Source organism: Thermochaetoides thermophila (genome assembly GCF_000221225.1).
Source record: "Thermochaetoides thermophila DSM 1495 unplaced genomic scaffold scf7180000011816, whole genome shotgun sequence".
NCBI classification, from domain to species: domain Eukaryota; kingdom Fungi; phylum Ascomycota; class Sordariomycetes; order Sordariales; family Chaetomiaceae; genus Thermochaetoides; species Thermochaetoides thermophila.
In genome coordinates this window covers 5,530,322-5,557,444 of record NW_006383032.1, presented here as the reverse complement: position 1 = coordinate 5,557,444, position 27,123 = coordinate 5,530,322, and the positions used below count along the sequence as shown (strand labels likewise).

The following is a 27,123-nucleotide window of genomic DNA, read 5'->3' as shown; positions in this document are numbered from 1 at the left end:
TGCCGGCAAGTGTTCAGTTTAGTCGAGAGATGGTAAGTATGCATCATAAAACTTATTCCCGATATCTCGTTCAACTGTCCAGCGGTGTTGATGGAAGCATGCTCGAGAAGGGAAAGTCGGAGAAACTACCACCTCTAACACGTTTTAAATGTTTCGCGGAAGAGAGACGGATCTAGATTTTCGGACGATTCCCAAAACCACATGGAACTTGAGCCCTTTGGCACTGCATCATAGAGCACCTCACGCCAGACGGCTTTCATGTGCCCTGCAAATAGTGTGATGCTCCTGCCATGAGGCAGTGAATATTCTGCCAAAAAATTTCCGTGATAGAACTGACTGTCATGTATGGGACGGAAAACCAACTCTTGATGTTCGCTTTCATACGGTGTTTACGATAGATTTCACAGACGATTCTTCTGCCTTGTTTAAGAACCGCTTGATTGAGGGAGTAGCAGTTAACCCCTAGCCCTGGATCTAATCCCTCAACGGGTCTTGTGGAATTTAGAGGAAGACCTCTGCGATATATCTACAAAGAAAAGCAAAACGACAAGCGACATGAGCTCCGGTGACGTTCTCATAACTAATCCTAAATCTGTCTTAGCTCAAGATGGTTTCTGTGATCGCCTAATCAAGTCAATCATTCCTGCTCTCCTTCAAGCCATTGAGGGGTAGGACAAGCGCTCAATGCTCATCATCAGGTGTCAGGTTCCGGGACGGCAATAAGTTTGCAGATGATCGTCAGTTTTCTTATCGGTCTGGCATAAATTGCTACCGACTGACATTGTACTCCAGAACTCAACATAGACGTAGCCGAAGAAGACCTCATTGGCAGGCAGTTGCTCGTTGCCCACACATTGTAACCACCGGCAGCGAGGAGGGCTCGATGAGCGTTTGATACAGAATGAGTCTTGCTCGTACGTTCCAAAGACAGAGCAGTATACTTCTGCTTTTGACCCGCTTGACTGAAGTTCCATGATTCCTGCAAATTAGATTGTCGGCACGATCATGTCACGTTGGGATGGACCGACAGTTCTGAACTTGCAACCTTCCCCCTCCGAAGTGGCATCTATCCTGGGGGCCTATGGGCCCACGAACAACCGCCATAATCGCTATTACGGTCAATCCAACCTCTCCTGGCAATTTCGTTGAGGCACTCTCAACACAGCCACAAGCTCATGAACTGCTGTTCTCCCATGCCTCAAACTGCCCCATCCACTTAGTACTTCGCCCCTACTAACCTCTGACTTGCCTCTGCCGATAAGAATTATCGAGCCTTAATCAACAGCTACATCTCTCGCAGGTTGACTCTACGGTACTTAGGGGGGCATAGTTCCGGATGTCGGGAATATATGCTTGCTCAGGGAAAGGATGTGTACGTGTTGCCGGTTGCTGTGGACCCCATGGAAAGGGAAAGGCCGAGCTGAGAAGGCTTGATGAGCTATGCTCTTTAGTTTTGGTCATTGGGTGTGCGAGATAAAAGGCGGCTGACCAAACATCTGGAAACACAGAGTGTTGGCGCCTGAGGTAAGGGAGTGTGATGAGGAGGGTGTAACGCCTGTGGGAGTAGTCAGGTCGTTGAGGAAGTTATAGGTGTGCTTTCCGCAGGTAAGTGCCCAAATCATGACACGCTGCGTCTTTGAGGTATCGAGCTACAATGTAAGCTTTTCTTTTTCAGGGACTGGAGTTTGAGAAGACCTGCGCCACGATTTTATGCCTCCATATAATCAGTATCTATTTTCGCTGATCAAGAGCTCATCATAGAAAGCCCGGCAATCAAACGAACCAAAGTTATCCAAAACAACGGGTTAGAAGGTGTCGCGCTTTTCTCTCAGCCTTCACTCTGGGTCGTCAATCCAAACCAGCTGCGGCCCAGCCACCAAGTGATCCGGAATCTCGGCCAGCTGCAAGTCATCCTTGTCAACAACGACAATCCAGATATCTCCATACATCTTGCCCGGAACAATGGACGTCATATTCTCCTCGTCCAGCTCCGTAAACTCCAGGCTTCCGTACGGCCCAATCCATGCCACATAATGGGCCTTCCCATCAGGTACACCGCCTTCATACTTGAGCTGAACACTCACTGCACGCTCTTCAACCTTCAAGGTCGCTTCAAGCACTTTCCATGGCTGATCTGGCATTCCAGCAAGTTTATCAGGACAATGGTCCACAAAATGGTTCATCACATAGCTCCAAGCCAATTTTGCAGGGAGCCCGATCTCCCGAGGAGCTGAAGCTGCGAGATGATTGCGAATCATGGACACGACAGCGCCAGCGCGGGACTTTGCACCGGCCTGAGACAACAGGAACGGCACGACGAAGGGATCAGCCTTGGCGAGATGCACTGACATGTCAGTCAGTACGCCAATTTGCAGGTTGTTGAGCGCAGAGAAGGCAGCAATGAAGTCATTCACGCTGGACGTGACCGATGGAAGGATGTACTTGCAGCTGGCGGGAATGCTGCGGTTGTAGTGGGCTAATATCTCGCCTGTCGTAGCACGGTGAATGAGGGACTGAGCTGCCCAAGCGCCGATAGTCTTAACGATTGCGGCAGGGTAAACGCCAGCCCAAGCACCACCTGCCTCAAGTTTCCTATGGCCGTCCCAGAGAAGATGCAATAGAAGGTCCTCGATGCGAGAGTGGAACTGAAGGTAGGCCGCTGCCTCATCGGAGAAGGATGGTGCCCAGTTCCAATGCGTAGGCTTGCCGCCACCGGCCTTTTCGGCGTAGTAGTCGGGGGCCTCAATGCCAGGAGGCGGCAGATCTCCTGTACCTATCGGGATTGGGGGAGCTGTAGTCGTGGGAAGGCCATCGAGCTTATCTGGGAGGACATTTCCGTTGAGTGATGTGACAATGGTACCGTTGACAGTAAGAGTACCTCCAAGAGGAGCATTTGGAGGAACCTTGCTGGGTGGCGGAGCCTGTTGGGCTTTGGCGACGAAGTCCTCGTGGGTACGGCCAGAGTTGCTTTCGACCGTGCTAGAATTTCCCATTTTATCAGCGACAGCCAGCGCAGTTTATGCCGGATCACTTACGGTGCGTTGATGCTTCCGACCATGCCAGACTGGCAGTGCGTTCCTTGACCGCAGTAGAACCACTTCGGCTTATCATCGACGATAGTGTAGTCAAATGTGACACCCGACGGAGAAGATTGAGTGGGGATGAACCCGGAGCTGAATCCACCTTCTATGGGCTGACAAGGATTGTCGAAGCTACTTTCGGTGACAGAATGATTCTTTGGGTCAAAGTTAAACCTGACAACTGTCCCGACAGGCTCCATAATCTTGCTGGGCACGAACTCCAGCCTGCCGCCCTTGCCAACATCGACCTCTATCCGGCGTATCCCTCCCATCGGTCGTCCGTCTGGGGGAGATCTACTTGTAGGAGCAGTTTTTGCTACCCTCTTGTAGGCCTCAAATGTATTGCCAGTTTTAGGGCTGAGGATTGTGAGCCATGCCCATGACTGCACAAACGTGAAGGGACCCTACGGGTTGATGGCATGAACCATTCCGTTCTGGCAATGGTTACCATTGGTTTGACTGCAATAGAGCCATATGGGCTTTTCATCATCCACGAAAATGGTGAAGGTCGTTCTGGAGGGCTCGTCTTGTGACTCTGTCGGCACAAATCCAGAAAATATTCCTCCTGAAAGAGGTTGGCAAGGCTCGGCAAAACTCGACTCAACCACTGAGTGGTTCTGGCAAAACGTCAGCGTAGAACTAACCCTCGGCCAGGCTTCTGTGAATGATTTTACCCTCGCGAAAAAAGTGTATGTGATCGTATCACCGACTTTAGCCTCGATTGTCTCCGGGTCAAACTTTAATCCCCCTCTTCCCACAGCAACTGTGTGGTGAGCTGCTTGGGCATGGGCCACAAGCGCCAGAGGAAAAATCGATCTCGTTGATAATCTCATTTAGACTTGTTTGAACGAAACTTTCTGACCCCGGGAGACCTTGAAGTGGTGAATGCTTCTCGTACACTTCGCAAGCAGCGGGAGAGGGGCCGCCTTTTTACAGGTCTCCTAAGATTGTGGATGTGCTTCACCAAGGGAGCGAGCTCTGCACGATGCAACATCGCACAGCCGGAGCGCACAAGACAGACAGGGGTATGGGATGCTATTCTCGGCCGCCGCCCAGTCCTCCACCATGGAAGTCTTCCCTTCCGAAAGATGCCCAAGGATTACAGCATGTCCGATGTTGTGTGGCCCAACGGCGCAAACAGCCAAAATTTGGGCTCAACCGCGCTCCCAGCGTTGGAGTGCGTTCGGGACTTCGGAGTGTCGAAGGGTTAGGCTTGCTGCTTGGAGTTCCCTGGAAATGACTGTTCGACAGAATAGTTGGCCGAAGCAAAGCCTCCGTCAGCCTTAACATTGTTTATCTCCAGGAAGCGTTATCCATATCATCAGAGGCACATTCTTGGCCCAAAGCTGGGAATATCAGAAATATCCTCAGAAAAACCACGCCATGCGCTTGCATATCTCCTAGCGCCTGACGAGACAGCCTTGAAAATGAATCCCTTTAAGCGCCATGCGAAGCGGTGCCAAGGTGGTGGTGCCGTGTGATGTTCCATCCTTGGTACCCGTCCAACGGTCGGCAGGGGCTAGGGTTGCAATGGAACAACCCAGTTTGAACACTGTTAGCTTCAAATAATAAATAAACCTTTGCTGGTGCCCGAAAAGACGCTATTAGCTATGTCCTGAGATTGCATCCGAGGAGCTATATGCTACACTTCCTGAGTGTACCTCAACGGCGGCGAACGTGCTCACTTGCCGAAAGCATTGTCGTCCTCAAAACTTCAATACCACAACCTCGGGATCTTTTCGCTTTCCTCCCAATATCCTACTTCTGTCGGTGATAATTGGTCCTAAATCAAGGAAAGAATGACTGCCGGCTTTATTCTCAGAGCATTTGCTGTTCTTTTCAACGTCGTATCACTCATTCTCATCTGCGTCGTTTCATTTGCTGGCATCAATGAGACGATAGAGCACATCTACTGGCTCAAGGTGAACGGCAACGACGGTTTTCACCATCAGGAAGCTCCGTGGCTGACCCTTCTTGCAGGTAGACAGCTCCAAACTGTCAATACCTTCAGCGCTTTTCAGCTCCGAGTACCTAAAAGCCTTATCTAGCATCTCAAAAACAGATTATGTCGGACCAAACATCACCGCTGCCTCAATTGGGGAGCCAGAATGGTTCACAGTTCACCTAATGACCGATTGTAGACATTACTCCGATCGACCATTGCACTGCCGTTCACCCCAATACGGCTTTTCCTTTGTCCCAGAGCGCGATCTTAATTTGAAAGCCGCATCACTAAGCCATCTTATTGATAACAGCCTCAACGACGCTGTCGAGCGCTGGGCAAACGGCAGCAAAGGAGTGACTTTCATTTACCTTGCCTCCATCTTCCTTACCGTCCTGGCGACGATCGAGTCTTTCTTTGTTCTGAAGTGGGCGGCCATCAGCAGCGTGCTATGCTGTATTTTGTTACTATCCGTCACCATCGCAAATACTGTCATCGTAAAACAATTCAGCAACCGGTTCAACGACATCTTCGAGGGCCATGGGATTTCCACGAGCCCAGGATCCACGCCAATGGCTCTTGCGATTACAGCCGCTTTCCTCTCTATTCTTGCCGCAATTCTTTACTTTAATGCTGTGCGTCAGCAATCTGGACAATGCAAGGGCATGCTACTTGGTAACTTTGGTCGCAAACCGACGTTGGCAGGCGCAATTGGTGGCCATAAGTATGTCCAGATTGAACATCAACAGGGTAATGTGGGCGATTACCCACCTAGTGGCCCCAAGTATGGCGAAGCTAGTCATGGCTCTCCCGACAGCTTGCGGGCAAGAAGACTGGATGATGACTGGGCTGCGCCCGACGAGTATTCTGGTGGATTTGTGTCAGGAGGGACAAAGACGGGTTCGGGGCCATCCATTCCTCTGATGGCACTGGGCAGAAATCGTGCAAAGAAAGACTTGAACACGGCATATGAACCATATAGTGATTCGCGTTGAAAGGACTGATCGAAATCTTCCAGGGCTGTTGCCTGGTGGATGGCTCACGTCTTCTGTTGATGAAGTATTTACGCTAGCATCAGGACATAATAAAATTGGACGTGTGAGCCATTGATTTAAAAACAAAGCGTTTGATAACAAGATTCGTAGTTTACCTAGGTACACAAACCGGTCGTTTATACGGGTTGTAGGTTTGTTTGGGGGGTGATGGTAAAAGGTTAAGAGTGCTTCCGAGTCAGCGGCACTCCGGTTTGCGTGCCAGGAAACGAGGACCCGTCAAGAACAAGCGTCAGAGCCTGAAAGTAGCCCTCTCCGTGCCGGTGTTGGGATCACCATTTTAAAACGGATATAAATGAAGAAACGGACTATACATGACAACGACCGGCTGCTGATTTTCCAACTTCTGCAATGTGCAACGATTTGTGTTGTTGGCAAGCTCTATAGTGTTTTAGGACATTATTTTGGAGGGTAATAAGACAATAAAACGCCAATAAGACAAATCGTGGCACATTTTGTAGATACACTGAATTTACGCCTAAGATATCTCCCCGTGACCCAAAGGTCCGGATCGATTGATCGATTTCCGTGCCACGTTTCCTCCCGGTAGGGGTTTTCCTGAAATAGTTTGTTGTCGACTGCGGAACTTAAGCTTCTCTTTCTGATGCTTCTTCGGGTACAGATACCTATCACACTCGGGAGATCTGGGTCAATATTGTTCAGAAGAGTTAAGCCAACATTTTCTATTTCTTTCTCAATTGCTAGGCGGAAACAGTTCTGCAACGTTTCGGAAAGTTGGGGAAGTGGATGTGCTTCATGACTGGGGGATTTAGATCTGGTTAATTCAGTAGCTCTTTGGGGGATATGCTGAATAAATTAGATTTCAATGATCGAAGATCAAGCAAAGAGACCAGTCCAAATTAAGATGCTCTAAATCACTGCCAACTATCTAGCGGTATACTTTTAAACATACACAACCCTACGAACTGTACAAAACTTCCCACCACACTTCAGCACTAAATGGAGATTAGCAAGGAAATTTGAATCTCTTCCTAGCGCTATTCCGAGAAGCTGTTGTTGCTCTTCATGGTCTGGCTATGAGCCAAATGGGGCGGAAAGATTCCCACTTGTATGTCTTCAAACCTACTTCAATCATTCCCATCCTGTGTATGTCATCTTTAACAATTTGGAACAGGCACTCATGCGCTCACCTGCCCTGTAAAAAATACTGTTGCATATTCTTTGAGTGGATCAGGAAGCTCACTTCTTGATATAAGTTAGGTAGTGCGTTCACGATGTTCTACGCAGTCGCCAGGCTTCAAACACCGACAGGCCACTTGATAGAACTCAATTCAATCACCTATGCGCCCAAAGAAACTGCATATGTGGATGTAGTCAAATGTATTGTCATCGAAAGTCCACTCCTGTGTTGCGTTCTCAACTTGGAAGCTGAGAGTCTCAAAATTGAGGAAACAAAGTTGCACAGCAAGTTGCACAGAAGACATGGTCAAGAGTCAAGTTCAACGTCAATCAGTTCCCTGATTAGTGAAAACTTAACTGATGGATGGAGAACAAGTGTTAGACTGCATGACCGGATGGGAATGTTCTGCCTTTTATTAGCGATAAAAGAGCTACCGTCGGGAAGTCGGAGGATATTTTGACAAGTAGATCCTCGGAGGTTCATCCGCTTATCCATTCAAATCTAAAGTCAGGCAGTCACACCTTGGGACGAGAGCCAGACAGAGGTTTCCTAAAGTATTACTGTCTTTACCGTATATGGTTCAAGTAGCATAATCTGATCTTGGTCACGTAGCTCTGCCCCTGAGACGGTCGTCGAAGAAGCTTCGTTTGCCCATTTTTGGCACTAACAGTGAACAGTTTATTGCACGCTGAGAGCGCTTGATTGACTAGCGTATACAAGATAAATAGTCTAGCTTGAAGGATAACAAAGAAACATATCTAAGAGAAACGACCTGCTTCCTCTTTACCCCGAGTAACCCCCCGGACCATTCCCGAGCTTTAATCTGGTTTATCTCAAAGGGGCATGGTTATGCCCAACACGGCCGATGTATTCCGGTCATTTCCAAAATCCAATGCGTGGGCTTTGCTCCAATATTCTTCGGCAGCAAGATCAATCACCCATTGAGGGACCGGACTTTCGCTGGAGCCGGGGGACAGGCGAGTGCCCATCAGAACTTCCCAGGCTCTGCGAGCTCCGAGGTTGGCAGCATTAACCCTCTCCAATAAGAAGTGCATGCCATCCTTGAGGCTGGAACTCTCCGGAAAGAGCTCTGAACTCGAGAGGTCAACCCAGGTGGTTGGTCCTGTCCCTTGATATCTGCAGGTGATGGGCAAGGTTTTGAGTCCGTTTCAATCTTCCAACGAGCTGCGGCCAACCCGAGTTTTGGATCATCTTTGCCAACTCGGTGGTACAGGAAATCGGCCATCTCCCGACTGTTCGTCCTCATGACCCAGTCATGCTGCCACATCAAGTAGAAGGGGTAACTAGGTGGCAGTGTGCCACCGGATGATGTGGATGTGAGGGATCTTGTGCAGCTGGCCGAGAAGGTTCAACACTAACTTAACACAGGCTTTGAAACAGTAGTCCGAGAATGTATATGTGTAAATAATCTTTTTGAGCGGGGATAGAAAAGCGAAGAGCCTTGAGGTTTGGTTCTTTGAGACGAGCTTGCGACGGGTCTCAGCGCCATTGCCCAAACGAGAAACCGACTTGTCTATGACAGTGGAGAGATCGTCGAAGAAATATCAAATAGTAACGCATTTGAGTTTCATGGAAGTATAGCTTGAATCTCCGGTAGGCCTTTTGTTCAAGTTGATGCCAAATACTTCGGCAACTAGAGAGATGTAGGAGGAGCGATGGTGGTCAGAGAGCGATTGTCTACTCAACCTCGTGACGCTTTGTGAGTGAGTGATGGTTTAGTTTGTGGACCAAGTCACGCCTTCCTGAGCTATGATGACATGCCTATATTAGGGGGAAAGCCCAGAATTCTAAATGGTTGTAGATCTCACAATGTCAAAGGCTGAATGCTGCTATGCTGTGCCATTGAGTAGCTATCACTGTTTGACCCTTAATTGGAAAATGTGAACCCATTTCTTAAAACGAGGGACATGTACAATAAGAAACTTAGAACGAACGAATGAAAATCTTATGTGTGAACCATGTTAGCTGTGCACGTGGCGCTAATCTCAATCGTCCTTGGGCTTTGTGCAGCCAGGAAGCATGACGGTGTTAAAGGGTAGTTTAGTTCTTCTCATACTTTAAACGATCCGAAGACAAGGCTTGATATCCCCTTCAAATAGCTAGCGGATATTGAATCGTTGGAAGAAAGAACACGCTCTTCAAAGTGGAATTAAACCCTAAATTGTTGCCTTGCCCTTGTTCTGGGAGCTTTGCAACTCGAGAGGATGTGTGGCTTTTCTAGGCCGAAATGCCCACAGAGCATTAGCCATTAGTGGTGTTTTGTAGACCATAGTAAGCTCTATAAAACCTTGACCAAAATCCTAAATAACAAGATCGGATGTCTGATGAATCCACACAGCCACTAGGTGTTAAGTCTAATATCCCTTTCGAAGGCTTGACCATGGCTAAACATAAGTTGGTAGTGACCAGCTTACACCTCGGGATGACCGAATGACTGATATTGTTACGTTAGACAAACTTGGGCATCTAAATAGAGACAACACACGCTCTTCACAAATTAAACTTGTTTTGAGAGCTTCGAAGAGATGCAGGAGATGATCAAAATGCCACCGTCAGCATGAATTATCATCTATTGGAAGTTGTCAAAGCTTGAAGTCTGCATTTGTCTTTTCTTTTGTGTCGCGATGCTCCAGCGACGCAATCTTCTCTGACAATTTGACCTTCAAGGCCTTTGCTCGGTCGGTACTGAGTTCGTACATAGTAGTCAAGTTGAACAATAGCGTGTGTGAAGTCCGGCCAGCGTCAACCAGGTTTTCGAGTAAAGCTTTGCCCTGCAAGAGGATGTTAGCTGGAGTGCCAAAACATCACGGATGAAAGGAGTCATCAGCATACCTCCTCCATTTTGCCAACATATAGCAAGCACGCTGCCAAATTCACACCAACCATCTCATCGCCAGGCAGCAACATACTCAACCCTCGCCAAGTTTCCAAAGCAGCGTCATATTCGCCATCTGCCATCTGACACAGGCCCTGAAGTACTCGTATGGCTACCCCGTGTTCATCTTCTGGCGCCACAAGCTCGCCAACACATCTCTTAGCATTCTCCACGTCACCAAGGTGCAACCATAGTAATGCTTCCCTGACAGCGCGTGTGCCATCGTTATTCTGAGGCAGTGACCTTAGGTGGCAAATGGCGCCAGTAATATCCTCCATTTCAACCAGCGCTCCAGCCACTCGTAATCCTAGGTCGGCTAATCGAGCTTTCCATAACTCCATGGCCGAGTGATCGTGCCTCGCACTAACCTCGGCTAGCCGTGCTCTTGCCTCGCGCGCCAGTTCATAGTAGCTCATGATGGAACGGCGTGGGTCACCGAACCCAAGGGCCTGCAAACGGACAGCAAGGACACGGAGGTCCCATGGAACAATATGAACTTGCGTTTGCTGGGCATGAGGACGTGGTTTTGGCTGTCCCTGTTCAACATCCGCTAGGACGCTCGGGTTATCTGTTGGCGAAGAGATAGTCTGATAGTAAAAAGTACTAGATAAGTCACCAAGGGCTTTGACTTCTTGCGCAGCAAGAGATGTAGCATCGATAAGGGTGAGGCAGGCCAGCCGGGTATAAAAGAGGTCAAAGATGCGTTCATGATCGGTTGGATCAGGCTGGGCCTGAGCAGGGCTCGGGCCGCCGATGCCCGAGAGAGTCTGTGCTGCCGCAATGGCGGCGGCGCGGAAGTGACCTTGAGCTACGAGCTCCGGAATGGGGGTCTCGGTAGACGGTTGATTGTGCAGAGAGTTACGAAAAGCCGGGGGTATGTTGTGAGGTGGTAGGGGATGGTAGATCTCGGGGCGAAGCAAAAAGGAGAAGTCACGTGGTCGAGGAGGGGCAGGCCGCCTGGCTATGGGTGCAGGTGAATGAGAGGGAGATCTCATCACCGGTGATGCAGCACCAGGCGTTCTTGGTGGTGGAGAAAGCATGCTTTGAGGAGGTTGTTGGCCTTGAGGAGGCTGTTGATCTGTAACAAGGCCTAGAGGCGCTCTTCAATTTGTCAGATCTATGAGAGTTGAGGTGGCGCTGTTAATGAATGTTGAGCTCACTTGCTAGCATCAAGGGGACCCTTGGTGGATGAACGAGGTCGAGTTGCTAGTTGGTTGTAAAGGGTCAGCCCAAGTCAACTGAATGAGGGTTGTAGATCAAATAGTGATGTCGTGGTATGATCACAGCTTCAATGAACAATCGCTATCTAGTTCCGGCCCCGAGATGGTGACACGAGGTGAGAAACCACAATGAAAGCAGCTGGTAGCATCTCACACTGTAACCGACGTCTTGCTTACCTTTGACCCCAGATCTTGTCCTTGTATGACCTTTCACTGTCTGTTCTTTGGATTGTTCCATGGCACAAGAACTATGGTAAGACAGCAACAACAGAGTTCTGATTGGGTGTATCAAATAACAGTCCCAATGACTTCATACTAGGAAGGGACTGCTATGATGTCTTGATGCAGGGTGATTCGTGAACCACAATCTAGTGGAGCGTGCTGTCCAGGATCCAGCTGAAGCGGGGACTGAGAGCGCAACAGCTGCGAACAATTGATGACAGCTGGTGTTGCTCGACCCTAACCCTGTGTCTGCCCATTGCTCACCTCTTGAACAGTTCTGCCGGATGACCCTTGAAATTCCAAGCACCTCGTATTGACATTTCGATTATACTAAATGAACCGTAAAATTCCAAGTGACGGGCCACAGAGCCGATACAACTATATAAATGGACCCGGGGAGGATCATTCCATGATATAGTCATAGATTTGATGTTCCTTGACGAGAACAGATCAAAAAATATACGAGTCAAAAGTATGCCACAAGCAAAACAACACGAAACCCTTGAACCAGAACAATCGAGCTCATAGTTCAACATCATCCAGATGGATGCCAGCTGTACCGCTATCCTTCCTCCGATCATGATTCCGCCCAATATTTCTACCACTCTCAAGATCATCCCTCCCAACTTGTGTTTGATCATTATGCTGGTCTCCCGAAGGGATGATAAAATCCTTTGCACTCCCCAACCACTCCCTGTCAAAAACCACCGGCCCTACACCTAGGTGCGGCCTGTGTACATCCGAGACGTCGATCGACATTCGACTTTCCTTCGATTTCTTGACAATACTACCAAGAAGGTCGGCCATATTCATTTCGATATTGAGTTTGGTGAGGAAGACAAAAGGATGGACTTGAATGTATACAATCTCGTCCTTCAGCGACATAAGACCAATAAGCATTACCTGAATAAAACTAGTCAGAACGGAAGGATCAATGGAGAGGCGAGAGCAAAACGTACATCAAGGGATATGGAAACGAAAACCATTAGAAGGTTGTATTTGTAGACAAGATTATACTTGGTCAGACCGCATGAGACAAGCTTCGATCTAACCAGCCACATGAAATACGTGTTGATGGTGAGATCGATTGCAGCAAAAATGGCTTTTTCAGCTCTGTCCCAGACTTCATTGATCCGGATGAACGTTTCATTGATCTGTAGTCGTGCTGGAACCCAGATACAGAAAACGCTGACGTTGACAATGCCAATGGCGATGAGCAATGCAATTTTAATCCGTCGTTCTTTATCGGGGTTATACAATATCAACCCAAGTCGATTTGCCAGGATTTGCATCAAGCCTTGAATCTAGTTCGATCTTGTTAGAACGTATTGGGACATGTAGCACAATGATGGATACTTGCCTGCACAACCCATGTAAGGACTCATCTCTTTATGTTAGCAAACATTGAACCGTTAAGAAAACAGTGTCTGTGAGGAACATACGCATTCCAACGAAATACCAGATGCTGTGATAAAGCCATTGTCAGCGCAATAATCACGACATATGATCCGTGAGAAAGTATACCTAGGTGGGATCTTGCCGACCAAAAACAACCAGATACAGATTGATGTGGATATACAGGAGCCCCAAACGAGCCACACCAGGATGATGTAAGCACTAAGTCGATGACAACGGCGCCATGACCGGCGGCTCTGACGGACAGCCTTGGTAAAGTCGAAGAATGCGACGGCTGACGAAGCTCCAAAGAAGAAGGCCGCTACAAGCAGGCCTGTCAGGGACGTGGGCTCAACTCGATACCATGGAGGTATCAGTGTACCCATTATGAGATTGGTTGGATATGATGAAAGAAACGTGTGATCTGGTAGCTAGACGCGTCCAGCGCGTTGTTCAGCCAGGTGTCCCTTCCAAGGGATACTGCCTCGAAGAATTGGAGGGAAGAAACATTGGTGGTTTGGTTAGAAATTGGTCTAACAATGCCGTCATCTTTTATCAATTGTGCTTCAACAAGCAATAAGTAGGCCACATCCATGTAAGTGGCGATAACAGGAGGGGATGGGCGCTGCCACCTGCGCTCGGCCCCTTCTACCTGCTTCAGGCTTCGGACGGAATTCGGGCAGGGGGAAAAGTCGCGACGCTCCAACACAACTTGAGCTTTGACATCTACCTCACCTTCTGTGCCTGGTAACTGATAAAAGCGAACACAGTCTGAAGTTACTATTGAACTTTAGGCATCGCTGCAGGTTATCGGTGGTCTTTGCGCAGAACCGGTCTCGATCTTTCTGCCACTAGGTTACGAGTCATTCTTACAACTAAACTCTGATACATCTAACTTCGTTGTTGACAGAGGATGTTTGCAACGATAGTACTCTGATCCATGACAACAATATATGATTCTATTGAGATGGTTTTGAAGGTTTTATCAATAGCAACTCTTCTGATATTTGCTTCTGATGCTAGTCAGCTCGGATACCAGGCCAAGCAGGTAGCATAGAACCATTCTAGACCCTGAATCATGAGTCTGCATCGCAAGTATTTCGGTCATCTACTCCAAAATGAGAAGCTCATAGGATAGTTTAGAATTGATGGGCGTCATTTGTCTGAGTGAATCGGTCGTGAAGCAAACTGGTTAAATGAGAGCTACAACGTGTGGAAGGAAACACTTGACCTCATTAAGTACCTAGGTGATACAACTTAGGTGGGGAGTTCAAGAGTGGCATATATGCCATCCTCAGGGCCCAAGTCCCCAGGTTTAGGCTTCATCGCCAACCGAACCATTCAGTTTTCACACGGCAATCCGGAACCCGAGCTCAACACTGAAATGTGCTGTGTTTCCATTCGAGAACATAAAGCTTCAGAATTTCGCCATCCAACCCACCTCTCAACGGTCAGACTGGCTGCACCGCTCGAACGGTAACCAGATATTTGGGCCAATGATGACTCGACTGCGAGACCGGATCCTGACTCAGGAGTTACGACCGGATCCTTGATAGCTCCCTCTCTCACACGTGCCACGCTCGCGTGGCTGCAAGCTCCAACTGTTTAGCTAATGAGCTTTTGTCGAGAAGAGATGTCTTCTCCAGCAACATTTGAAACATGTACGGGCCAAGACGCTCGGGGCACGGATAAGCCACCCACGACCTGACTCGCCACCGCGTCCATAGCCATCGACGGAGGACTGCACGATGGTTAGGGGAAAACACGAAGAATAACGTCCATTGCATCTACAAACAAAGTAACCTAGTCCAGTGTGCAAACACACGACAGGTGGTATACATACCTCCAGTAGCATTCCCGAAAGAATGAACAGAATGTCAATATTACCACCATGAAGCAACAAGCAATGAAGCCTTGAGCAACGCTTCGTTCAAATAACCATAGCTAAATCCATGATCCTAAACTCACCTTATATTACCAAAATCCAGCCTGGAAACTGTTGACTTAGATCTCGACTTCATCTGAGTAACATCTTGAGCCCCTTGGCGTCCTCATTTGCACGGTACGATGCTCAGGCGAGTTCACGACAAGGATGTCGTTGGCTGCATGGCATTCTAGCCCAGTCCAGTCCAGTCCAACCACGATCGGCTGTGCATTAATGTTGACCTAAACTGGACGCTACGCCGCTCTCGTCGAGATCAGCTGATATCCAAATGGAATGCACATTGCAAGATCAGAATATCGAATTCAGGTGTTCTGGTATCCGCCTGAGCATTCCCACTTTGTGCCTGGACCACAGTAGTACCAACTCCTGAACAGCCATGGTGGGGGTTTTGGTGCAGGCTGGTGAATTAGGCAATGACGACGTCCGGGAAGAGCTTCCAAGGTTACTTTCAGGAGGGGACTGCTTGCGCTGACAGCTGTGATGAATGTGCTGGTGGTGATGCTAGTCATGATTGTGGTTTCTGCAGTCGTCGAAGTCAGGGGCTTGGTGGTCGGCGTGGTTATCTCGTCTTTGGAATTCCTAGGATCCAAAAGCGCACTCCATCCTGTTTTTCAGGGCTTTTGGCAAAGGACTGGCACGGGGTAGGTACGAGCGCGCGGTCTTCTAGGGGATTAGGGACTACCGCAAGGCCTGCGGTGAAGACACCGAGGAAACCCCACACGGTCAATGTTGTGAACAACCAGAGTTTCATGGTTGGCTCCTTATCTCTGATGAGAACAGAAGTCTCAGAGAAAACTCAAGCCGACCCTAAGCCGGGAGTGATCGATTCTCAAAGCGGAACGTTGAAACATCATTTCCTTCGACTTTCATGAGAGGATCAGCTCGAGACATATCGTGTCGTTCTTGATAACCTTGGTGGCGTTGTGGTTGATCGTTGCTCATCAACGAATCATCTCAAGTGAGGCGCTCATGGAGGTAAGACCAAAATGGCCCTAAATAACTTACCAACTGTTTGCATGCTTCTGTAACGACCGCAAAAACACAACACAGAAACCGTCATCCGTGGAGATGTCAATGAATCCAAACTTAGGTCTGAATGGAGCTTTGTTCTGAACAAGCGGTGAAAGAAAAGAGAACTGCTACCATAGTGTCCTAACATAATGTCCTGACATATGGCAGGAGTTCAACACCATAGACACCCATGCCATGTTGTGTCCAGGTTTTCCGAAATATCAGCTGACATCAACCTGAGAGAACGCAGGAAGAGTCCGGTATCACCAAAGAATTGTGGATGGGGGAAACATGTGGAAGCAAGATTCAGCTGCATAGCTGGTACCTGTGGAGTCAACCCGATTGTTGGTGTATTGTTGTTGAACTCATCTTGATTGAGAACAATTCTGCAGATAACTTCACAGGGGAAGGCTGGTATCAATGCGTCCGCGCGGGTAGGTGTTTTTTCCTGGTTTCAACCCGCCTTTTTCTCCGGCTTTCGTGCGTACCTGAATTAGTAGAAGCAGTACTGATGGATTTTGTTATCTCCCAAGGACTCCTTAACCTTAGCCGCTCACACCGTTTGCCCAGCCTGCGACATTCCAAACTTAGACAGGGCTTCCCAAGGGACCCAGAGACTGCTCAGCCGCCTTGGCGAAAAGACCGATAAGAGGCAGCGTCTTGTACTTTGGCTACATGTCGATGGGCAACTTCTTTCTGATGCAAGTGATGTTGGTGAAGGCGGCACGGCTCAGGGAATCGCCAGTCCTAGTGACGAGATCCAAGTTCATGCCATGTTTGCTCATAACCGCAATGCGGAGCTCGTAGAACTTCATGACATCATGCTCGCTCATGGTGCCTTCATCACACAAAGGCGTCCATAAGATTCCTGGGACTCAACCCAGCCGCCAGGCTTGAGGTGGCTATTTGCGGTGAGCACTTCATGTAAACTGATCCGGGTCTGGAGAACTTACCGGAAGATCTGATCCACCACCTTCTGTAGGTCACGTAGAACAAGGCTCATGCCCCTGAAGTGGACAAAGCCCCAATTGGAACCATGGAGCCATTTTGTCTTCCACGTCATCCACGATAAACTTTACATTCGGGGGCACCCAATGTGGTTGAAATGGTGATAAATCAACTCCCAATACTTCAGCTCCGGGACAGAGGTCGTCAACCTCTATGGCCCAAATTCCGGTCTCGGTTCCGATATCAATAATTCTCCGAGGGTGCTCGCCAATAGGGGCGCAAAAGAACTTCCCATTTGTCATCCCAGCATCATAACATGCTTTATGTCTCCTCTATTCTACTCGGAATTATCGTTCGGAATCGGATAACGCCCGTCTTTGTACACATGGTATCGTCCGCAGTTCTCATAGGCGTATGCGTAGATGTTTAAGGCGATGGATGTTGACGCAGCTGAGGATGTTGCATCCCAGTCTTCTGCCAGAAGCTCATCTTCCAGAACCCTGTGTGTGGCTCAATGGCATGACCTCCCGAGACTCTCCTGGCATAGTACCGTTCTCCGGCCTCGGCGACGATGGAAATTAGGCTGGCATTTCTGGCCTGTTGGCTTGTATCTTCGTGAAACTATCACGGGCTGAAATAGAAGATCCCGCAAAGTTCCCTGGGACGTGGTTAAGTTGTGGTAGGAAATAATAGTTGCTAGAAACGATACAAAAGATTTTTAGCCACCAATACGGACTGAAGTTGAGAATTGCAAATTGAGAAGTAGATGACCAGTATGACAGAATCACGGAGTAAGGAGAGTAAGATTGAGAATGAAAACTCCCTACCGAAGGAAAAACCTCAAGAAAATTCATTAATGCTACTCTCTCGCGACGCGGGTCCAGGACTCTCATACTTTGCGTAATCGAGAGACAGATGCAACATTAATCGTCAATCCCCGCTGCGTTAGCAGCACGAAGTTACGATGCTGCCGTTTACACACGTGAAGATGCCGGTTCTGCGTCTCAGCAACGGTACCAATCCGCAAGAGGACGGCCGTTTGCTACCATGGGCAACTGGGACTCAAATTACGCTAGAAACCATCATTGCTAATTGCAGCTGAAGAGGATCAAGCATCAGTTGTGTTGGTGAATCTGACTGACAAACGTGGGGGTCATGAAGTGTTTACGACAGGTAAAAGTAGTACAAAGAGAGCAAGTATCGCCAGGGTGTTGAAGACAATGTAACGGTGTAGCCCACGGCACAAGCGGGAGCGATGGGAATATACAGCTTTGAAAGTTCCGTTGCTTTAAAGGATCTTGGCCCCAAGTCTGCAGCGAGATTAAGTTGAGTATGGAAGTGTTGAGCTTCACATTAATCAATTTAGGCAACTTAATCAATTTAGGCAACTCTCCCATCGGCTTGTCAAAGAAATTCCGCCTTGGCAAACCTTTTGGGTTATTATTTCAAGTAGTACAAGATGCTTGCCCTGGCCCACGATGTCACATCAGTATATGGCTAATGGGGAGGTTGGAGTCAAGTGCTGGGATGATCATAAGCCTTCACTAAGCTGTGTGCTTTTAGACTTCAGCGAACCACTTGTTTTCCCTAAATGTGGGATCCAGACTGCGAGTCGCCTGCTGTTCAATGCATTTCGAGTTGATTCGTTTATTGGACACTCCTTAAAGAATAAAATTGACGAAAGCGTAACCTACTAAGGGTCCAAGGTGGCTCTGAGCATCTGAGGACAGTCCAGCCATTGTCAAGTTTAATTAACGGGCCTCCAAGGGGTGCAGTCACGTGGAACCGAACCTAAATGGGAAAAAGAAATCCCGGTTTCCGATACAGGCTTCCAGGCTGGAGCTTGGAACAGTTGGTTTCAACATTGTCGGCATGGCACGATGTTTTCAAGTGGCAGTCGCAGATGTGAAACTGCAAAAGCGGCAGTTTCATAAGGTTGGCTGCATAGTCCGTCAATGCTTGTTTCCACCAGGCTAACCTTGAGAGCACCAAATGACAGGCAGCGGGCATCTGTTTCCTTACCAGAGCCGCTGAGCCTCAGCTCTGCTGCTATCGGCGCTCGGAGAGTTCGGCAGACCCCACTTTCACAACAGGCACAAAGCACAGGCCGTCTGCGCACTCCCATCTTTGCCCCGCACGAGGTCATTCACCCACACAAAAATCCGGGGAAAACTCCCGGGGTAGCGGAGGAGACTGCCCCTCGCCCCACCGACTTCCCGCGTCCCTCGGCTATTGCTCAGCAACATGTGGGCAGACATGCGTCGATACTGACCGTTGATCGCCTGTCTCGTCATACCACACGCCGGAACACTCCGCTTTGCCATGGATCTCCTTAAACAGTGCAGCTGCCCAGCTCCCAAGATGCAAGGCTCTTGGGTAGCTCTCGTGGGCTGACACATGCTAACCGACCGCGGCTCCTGTTTTAGTGTTAAACGGCTTCCAGCTTTTCCATTCTGGATACCTGTGCTACACGTTTGCCCAGCGGCTGAACGGGCGGGTTCCTCTCCGCTGGATGCAGCGTTCTAGATCCACTTACCCCGGTTTAGGTTCTGCTTATAACTGGAAGCTGATCTCCTGGCCGGCTTGTTCGGAACGCTCAGATTTACACCCAACACTATTTGTCAAGAACGAAGACACATGTGCTCGAAATCAAATTTAGCAATTCCAATCTGAAATTCTCGTCTGCCAGCATACCAAGCCATCAGCACTACGCCATCACCATGATGAACCGCGCTTCGACTAGGCTTCTCTCTACCTCGGCTCGCGTCCACCCAAGCTACCTCCCCTACCTGCACAATGCCTCCCGGAACCAGGGCAAGGGACTGAAATGGTGAGCAATTGCGTCGCTTGCCTCTCATGGTTATCACACCTTCATGCCCCCATCGTCGGCTTTCCTCCCCTTCAGAACCTCTAGCGCCTTCCAGCAACCCCTTAGCCCAACTGCCACACTGTTCCTGCATAAGTGCCTACACTTCCATAGCCCAATCTAGAGCTAACCCCTCTCATCAGGGCCCCGCCCCTTGCAGCAGCCCTGGCCACAACAGGCTACGCCGTAGCATCCTACTTCCAGGATTCGACCACCACCGAGCAACGACAGGCGACTCTGGCCGCTGAGCGGGAGCGTGAGGAGGCCCGCCGGCAGGCCATCGCCGACGCATACGGTGACCGTGACAGCCTGGAGGCTCTTGAGAGGGCAGTGGCCGTTTATGAGGCACAGACGAGGGAGCGAGGACACTGATGCAATGCTTTGTTCAAAGATTCCACATAATCAGGGTGGCATCTTCGTTTTGGGTTTCGGCTTTCAACGTTTATGAGTACTACGTATGCTCTGGGATTCGGATGGCGCGGCGTTTTGGTATGGGTCTAGGTTCCGGCAATTCGAGTGGATGCTTCACTGGAACTGGTGCATGGGAAATCTCATCGCATAGCAAATGGTCGTTTTCAATAGGGTTTTGGAATGAGAATCAAAATATATCCAACGGAATGCAAGAGCCTCAACAAAATGCTCAATACATTTTATTTGATCACAAATGCTCCCAATGATGCCCTTGATGCCCTTGAGTTGTAGCTATGTCATTAGAGATCATGTACACAAATTAAACATTCATATACCCCCATCATCTCTTCATCGACTTCCTTTTAGAACTTTTTCCCTGAGCAATCTCCTCCTCTTCATCTTCCCATTCACCCTCCTCTTCCATCCGGGCATTTACCTGCTCCTCAGCATCACCCTCAAGACCCTCGCTGTCGAAGACATCTTCGTCATCAAATAGGTCGCTATTGTACTCCTCATCAACATCCATCTCATCTCCATTCGGTACTTCGTCTTTTCCCCCTTCACCGGATTGTTGCTGCTGCTGCCTTTGGGCCTCCTTGGCCTTGCGCTTCTTCTCAACATTCTCCTTCTGCTGCTTCTTGCGAGCTTCCTTCTCCTTCCTGCGCTGCTCCCACCTCTGCTCCAGCTCCTTTATCTCCTCCTTCGACTTGCTGACATATTCGTGCCACAGAACCTTGCCAGAGCAAAGCCCCTCCTCGACCTTGGTCATCCGCAGTCTCATTCGTGGACCTAATTCCACCAATTTGACAGCGCGACGCTCAACACTTTCGTGTGTCGCGCCCTCGTCCTCGTCATTTTGTTGCTCCCTGGGCTTGCCGCTGTGAACTTTCTTAGTAGTAGTTTCGAGGACTTCAACCTCGGCATCCGTATCCGGTTCGCTACCACTGGTGCCGTCTGTCATGTAGCCCTGGCCATCCTCGCCGCCAATCAAAAACTCCGAGATATCCCTCAGCTTGCCCAAATTCGGTACGCCTGCTTTCCTTCCCTTCTTCGACTTTAACATCTTTTCGGCAGCATTAAGTCGGCGTAACGGCTTCGATAGCCCGACTGGTTTTGTTGTGATGAGGTAGTGCCGGAAGTTGACGACAAACTTGCCGTCATTTTCGGGCGACAGCTCGCGATTAAGAAGTAGGACACGGCGGATCGATTTGAGAGGGGTTGTTTGCGGGTTGATCGGGGGAAAGAGGGATTGGAAGGCGGTAGTAGTGAGGGACTCGAGATGACGCGGAACCTTGGAGTGCGCATCTGACTTAGGATCCGTGAAGTTGTTCATGACAAGCTATGTCATGTCAGCCTCGTGCCAGAGCAGATGCAACAAGGGCCAGACACGCAACTTACCAGAGGGGGAGTCATGTACTCCTTTCCGCCGCCCTTAGGATGCCTTTGCGCCCTTCTTACATCCTTCGTGAGAGAGTACTTCTCGACTCTGAAGTGGAAAGTCGGCCCGCGCGGAGCAACCACCAAGCGCAAGTTGACATTGCCCGACGTAGACCGGGAGAAGAGCAGAAGATGGGTAACGCCGAGCGGACCGCACATCGTAACGTAGTCGCGCAACCTGTTGGCCTTCCGTTCCTTCAAACGTGACGCCGTTCCCGGTTCCATTACCTTGCGGACATCGGTGCATAGCTGGCTGACGCTGGTTCCAACCTCGCCGGCGCCAATGCGGATGACCATGCTCTTTGGGTCCTTTATGTTGGCATGGCCATTGACCTGCGCCGCATTGGGAGGATTATGTGCACCGACGTGCGTCCTCTTCTTATGCCGTCTTTTCGCCATTTTTGCTGTTGTTTGATGTGCCGTCGCTGTTGGTTATGCTTGGAGAGAGCTCCTTTGATTTACGTCGCAGGTGACGTTCCAGATGCACAGAACCCCCGGCACGGGCAAAAAATTTCGGTGGGGCAAGGCTTATCGTGCATGCCCCACACCGATAAGGCCTGGAAATTTGGAGCGCGCCGCTGCTTGTCTGCTCCTCGCCATTGAGGTTCATCATCAAGCCCAGTACTTCACCAACATCAGTCATGTCAAGCAAACGCAGGAAAACCTCCCATTCTGAGGGGGGCCTCAAGGATGCCTCGGCTCCAACCCTCAAAAATGATGTGAAATCCAAGAAAACGGAAGAGAAACAACTTTCTTCTCAGCCAAAACAACCACCTGCTCCCAGCTCAGAGGCCGACTCTGAGACTATCGACAATGGTTCAAAGCAAGGAAATAATGATGCTGCTCCAAAGACATTCGCCGACCTCGTAAGGATTATCCGCTTTGCTGTTTCGTGACTCTTGTGCATCGAAGCTGACGGTTTAAAGGGCATCGTCGAATCTCTCTGTGAGGCTTGCGAGCGCCTAGGCTACAAGCGGCCTACCCCTATCCAGGAGCAAGCAATTCCTCTTGCGCTCCAAAACCGCGATCTCATTGGCATTGCCGAAACAGGTAGTGGCAAGACCGCTGCCTTTGCTCTTCCCATTCTGCAAGCCCTTCTTGACAAGCCGCAACCCTTGTTTGCCTTAGTCCTGGCTCCTACTCGAGAGCTTGCTGCCCAGATCGCCCAAGCATTCGAAGCGCTGGGTTCCATGATCTCGCTTCGTTGTGCTTTGATCCTGGGAGGATTGGACATGGTCCAGCAGGCCATTGCCCTAGGCAAGAAGCCTCATGTTATTGTTGCGACTCCTGGTCGCTTACTGGATCATTTGGAGAAGACCAAGGGCTTCAGTCTGTAAGTGGATATTGGTGACATGTCGACGGCATTGAGTGCTGACTAAGAACACACAGTCGTAACTTGAAGTATCTGGTCATGGATGAAGCTGATCGGTATGATCCTGCCATTTTATTTGTCTCCGTAGCTTGACTGACCTTGTCCAGCCTTCTCGACATGGATTTCGGCCCTATTCTCGAAAAGATCCTCAAGTTTCTACCAAGGGAAAGGAGAACCTTTCTGTTCTCCGCCACCATGTCCAGCAAAGTCGAAAGCCTTCAACGTGCCAGTTTGCGTGACCCATTGAAGGTCAGCATCTCGACATCGAAGTACCAGACCGTCTCAACCCTTGTGCAGCACTACATCTTCATCCCCCATATCCACAAGGACACTTACCTCATCTATCTGGTCAACGAGTTCGCTGGAAAGACTATCATCATCTTCACCCGCACTGTCCTCGAGACCCAGCGGATTGCCATCCTGCTTCGTACCTTGGGCATGGGTGCCATCCCCCTACATGGTGGCCTCTCACAGTCTGCCCGCCTTGGCGCTCTGAATAAGTTCCGTGCTGGCTCGCGCAATATCCTTGTTGCTACTGATGTTGCTGCTCGCGGTCTCGATATTCCAAACGTCGACTGTGTCCTCAACTTCGATCTGCCGCAAGATTCAAAGACTTACGTTCACCGCGTCGGTCGTACAGCTCGTGCTGGCAAATCGGGCCATGCTATCAGCTTTGTGACTCAATAGTAAGTATCTGTTGTAGCATTATTTCTTTCGTTTATGCTCTAACAACAACAGTGATCTTGAGATTTGGTTGCGTACCGAGGCTGCACTCGGCTACAAACTCACCGAGTACCCGCTGGAGAAGGACGAGGTGATGGTCTTCAAGCCGCGCGTTGAGGAGGCTCAACGGATTGCCAAGAACGAGATGAAGAAGCTTCAGGAAGAACAGGACAGGAAGAAAAAGAAGAAGAGGAAGGCTGGGTCTGTATCAGCTCGTGACGATATGGACGCCGAGGAAGGTTAAGGATCTTAACTACATAGGGTGTTGGGGGCAATGGTTAGTGGGATGGAATTTCCGGAAAAGTTTCCCCTGAAGTTCTGGATCTGTGAGGTGTTGTGGAGTTGAGGCTGTGGAATCATTTTGGTTGTGGGAAGAGCTTTGCCCACATGACAATCTTGTTAGTAGGTAATTGGTAACTGTCTCATTATGAGAGCATTTAGAGCTTTATGCATAGATCCATCCCAATTAACTTTGATTAAACCGAAGCACCATCCGTCTGAACAACAATACCCTCCGTAAGAACCCTTGTCCAGTCGAACTTCCTCCATCTCTTCTTGAACCCTTCCACGCGCTCATCACTCCTGGTCCACCTCCCTTGCTTCTTGATCACATCAGGCTCTGCATCTAACATACCCCCAATCACTTCCCTCGCAAACAGGTCTCCCTTCGGCCACTTATTCTCATCCTCCACGATATGCCCCAGTCCACCATCCAGATTAAACCATACATGGAAGTACGGCATCTCCTTCGCGATACTCCGCCGGAACGCCATCCTCCCCAAGGCCTCCTTAGCCTTCTTCCCCGTATCAATAACCTTTCTATGCTGCGCCCACTCCTCATCCGACGAAAGCATTGCCTCGCGGAAGAAGGCTGGCGCCGTATCGCCCAGCTCGTACGGGATTGGCACGGCGACCAGCGCTGCGTGTTGGCGTCGCTTTGGGGCCGCTGCATTCTCGTAGAAGATCACATCTCGACCTTGGTCATGGTATAGCCGGGTCAGGCTCTTCATGAAGTTACGGATTTCTTCCCATTCGTCGTCGTCGCACTCTAGGAGGTTGGTATGGTGCGTGAGAGGGACGATGACGGCACCGCCTTCGGCGCCATTGATCTCGGGCTCGGGAGCGAGGGTGAGGTAGGTCCGGGTGCCGAGGGAGATGACGGGAGCAATGGGAAGGTTCTGTGGGGGGTTTCGGTCTTCGTGGTAGCAGAGCGGGCATGTCTCAAGGATGCGATTAAGCTTCTGATATTCGTTGACTGCGATATTCTTAAGGCTCAAGTCCGTCTTATGGACACGTTTGGCCAGCCATTCCGCGTTCTCCTCGAGATACTCAAGATCGTTCTCAAACCGCGCGTCCTTGGCGATGCGCTCGGCTAGACGAAGACCCTCACCTCCGGGTTGGCCGCGGGTGCGCCGCTCTTCGCTGATCATGTCCTCAATAGTCATGTCTTCGTTAGCTTCGACCTGACCGCGTTCGCGGCCACGCTTGGTGGTAACTGCTTTGACCTCATGGCGAGGGCCAGCAAGCATACGGTTGTAGGAAGCATCGAGGACAATGGCATTGTTAGATGCGGCGCCAGTGGTAAACGCAGCAGCTGCTTTGTTGTATTCCTCTTCAAGTTTTGCCGCTTCGGGTGCCTTGCGGAATTTCGCTCTCAGATACCCAGCGCGTAACCGGTTTAAGGCCGACTGGTCCATCGGCGGCGCGGGCTGGATCTTGTCCTCGATTACAAGACCTTGTTGCGGTTCCGGAGATGGGGATCGAGCAGGCTGAGGGCGAGTCTTAGCCATGCGTTCCCTGTACAGGTTACCTGTGGGCTTCTCCTTGCCCACGTAACCCGGACCATATAGTTTCCTCCGATCGAGCTCCATCTTCTCCTCCATGGCTTCGTCAAACACTTCCAAGCTGCCATATCTCTCAAGTGCAACATCTTCCACAGATCGCCCAGTCTGTTCGGCGATCGTGTAAACACCCTTCAGCTTGGTCATCCGCCATTCTGACCCTTCATCACCGAAGGTGTAGTTGACCTCTCGCTTCTTCGCAGGCGCTGGCTCTTTCCAGTCGTCATCGGCTAACCTCGTATTGAGTTCGCGTTTATGTAAAACCAGTCTCGGCTCTTCTCTCACTGGGGAAGGGCTTTTATCCTTCTGTCTGCGATGGATGTAATCAATGTCCATGGCGGACGGTGCTGTCATCCACGCATCGCGAACAAGGGGCGTGCTGCCAGCAGGCGTCTTCTCCTCGTCTGGCAATGGAAGATCTGCTTTCGGGTCTGAAGACTTCAGGTCCTTTGTATCCTTGACTGTGTGCTTATCGTATCTATCGCGGTCCCGTTCTTTCGATCGCGATCTAGATCTGCGGCGATGCCTGTGTCGATCACTGCGGTCGCGATCGCCCTCGTCACGAGACCGACGCGAGTGCCTATCACGATGCCTGTCCTCATCAGAGTCGCGCTCCCGAGAAAGGTGCCGTGATCGCCTGTCCTTTTCGCCGTCACGGCCTGGAAGTTCATGCCTGTCGTGGTCGCGATCCCTATCGCGGTGTCGATCTCTATCTCGGCTTCGACTGCGATGTTTGTGTCTGTCTGAATCACGGTCGCGCTTGGGTGATTTGCTGCGGCTGCGATGGTGGTGATGGTGGTGTCTGTGTTTGCGTTCGCGCCGCTCTTCTTTCTCCCGAGCGGCACGCTCTCGCTCTGCCTTTTCAGCGGCCAGCGCCTTCTCAAAGGCTGCAAGGCCGTCCAACTCCATTGATGGGAGCTTAATCTGCCTTTTTGAAAGTTGATTCCAAGTGAATGTTATCTCAGTACTCAGTCAAGTACTTGATGTTTCTCTCAAAACCTTGGTTAAATACACAATATGGTAACACATCTCCTATAGCGCCTGAAAAGAGAAGGTCTGGGCACTAAAAATGAATGTTTTCGACAACGTTGAGTGACGTCTTCACAGCAACAGGGGTCGTGTCTGGTGGGTCATGTCTGGTGGGTCAAGACTCACACGTAACAAACTCAGAGTTCGCAGCCTACCACATCTGTACGCGAAACCCGTTACATATTACATAACATGTAAGTTGGTGATGCGAGTTACTGTTGGATGGGGACGAGGTGTGTGCTTCTTAATTTCCCTTCACTGCAGTCATATGGGATCTTCAAACTCAGTGCATTAGAACCTATGAATATAAAGAACAAGAAACTCAATGACTGATATTACAAGACACTGTTTTTTGACTCGCAAGGTTATGGCTGACATCGCCCATATCACGACATGACAATTTCGGAGTCAAAACCAAACTGAAACTGCCAAACAACTCTAGATCAACGAGTTCAACAACTTCTGATTTGCTAGAGAGATCTACTGTAGGTGACTTCGTGCCATCCCCACCAATATATTGTGCCGTACACCATTGGTTGAGTTCTACCTAATGGTTCATGGAACGAAGACGGTGAGTCAGCACAGCCGGTAT

At 49.7% G+C, this 27,123-nt stretch overlaps 7 protein-coding genes across 7 annotated transcripts; 3 read left to right on the top strand and 4 right to left on the bottom strand.

Moving 5' to 3' along the window:
• Positions 1 to 1,835: 1,835 nt before the first annotated feature.
• Positions 1,836 to 3,352, bottom strand: CTHT_0036010 (uncharacterized protein; the record flags this gene model as incomplete). Its single annotated transcript, XM_006693967.1, has 2 exons — positions 1,836 to 2,979; positions 3,036 to 3,352. 2 exons carry the CDS (start codon positions 3,350 to 3,352, stop codon positions 1,836 to 1,838), a joined length of 1,461 nt encoding a protein of 486 aa, XP_006694030.1.
• Positions 3,353 to 5,207: 1,855 nt separating this feature from the next.
• Positions 5,208 to 6,017, top strand: CTHT_0036000 (uncharacterized protein; the record flags this gene model as incomplete). The annotated part of the gene is made up of 1 exon (XM_006693966.1): positions 5,208 to 6,017. One exon carries the CDS (start codon positions 5,208 to 5,210, stop codon positions 6,015 to 6,017), a length of 810 nt encoding a protein of 269 aa, XP_006694029.1.
• A 3,801-nt stretch (positions 6,018 to 9,818) lies between these two features.
• CTHT_0035990 (uncharacterized protein) lies at positions 9,819 to 11,151 on the bottom strand (the record flags this gene model as incomplete). The annotated part of the gene is made up of 2 exons (XM_006693965.1): positions 9,819 to 10,007; positions 10,069 to 11,151. The coding sequence occupies 2 exons, from the start codon at positions 11,149 to 11,151 to the stop codon at positions 9,819 to 9,821; spliced, it is 1,272 nt and encodes a 423-aa protein (XP_006694028.1).
• Positions 11,152 to 19,572: 8,421 nt separating this feature from the next.
• Positions 19,573 to 20,090, top strand: CTHT_0035980 (uncharacterized protein; the record flags this gene model as incomplete). The annotated part of the gene is made up of 2 exons (XM_006693964.1): positions 19,573 to 19,682; positions 19,862 to 20,090. The coding sequence occupies 2 exons, from the start codon at positions 19,573 to 19,575 to the stop codon at positions 20,088 to 20,090; spliced, it is 339 nt and encodes a 112-aa protein (XP_006694027.1).
• Positions 20,091 to 20,469: 379 nt separating this feature from the next.
• On the bottom strand, positions 20,470 to 21,965 carry CTHT_0035970 (uncharacterized protein; the record flags this gene model as incomplete). Its single annotated transcript, XM_006693963.1, has 2 exons — positions 20,470 to 21,468; positions 21,528 to 21,965. The coding sequence occupies 2 exons, from the start codon at positions 21,963 to 21,965 to the stop codon at positions 20,470 to 20,472; spliced, it is 1,437 nt and encodes a 478-aa protein (XP_006694026.1).
• Positions 21,966 to 22,207: 242 nt separating this feature from the next.
• Positions 22,208 to 23,905, top strand: CTHT_0035960 (ATP-dependent rRNA helicase rrp3-like protein; the record flags this gene model as incomplete). The annotated part of the gene is made up of 5 exons (XM_006693962.1): positions 22,208 to 22,432; positions 22,493 to 22,899; positions 22,956 to 22,994; positions 23,046 to 23,624; positions 23,677 to 23,905. 5 exons carry the CDS (start codon positions 22,208 to 22,210, stop codon positions 23,903 to 23,905), a joined length of 1,479 nt encoding a protein of 492 aa, XP_006694025.1.
• A 232-nt stretch (positions 23,906 to 24,137) lies between these two features.
• Positions 24,138 to 26,411, bottom strand: CTHT_0035950 (uncharacterized protein; the record flags this gene model as incomplete). Its single annotated transcript, XM_006693961.1, has 1 exon — positions 24,138 to 26,411. One exon carries the CDS (start codon positions 26,409 to 26,411, stop codon positions 24,138 to 24,140), a length of 2,274 nt encoding a protein of 757 aa, XP_006694024.1.
• Between the last annotated feature and the right edge of the window lie 712 nt (positions 26,412 to 27,123).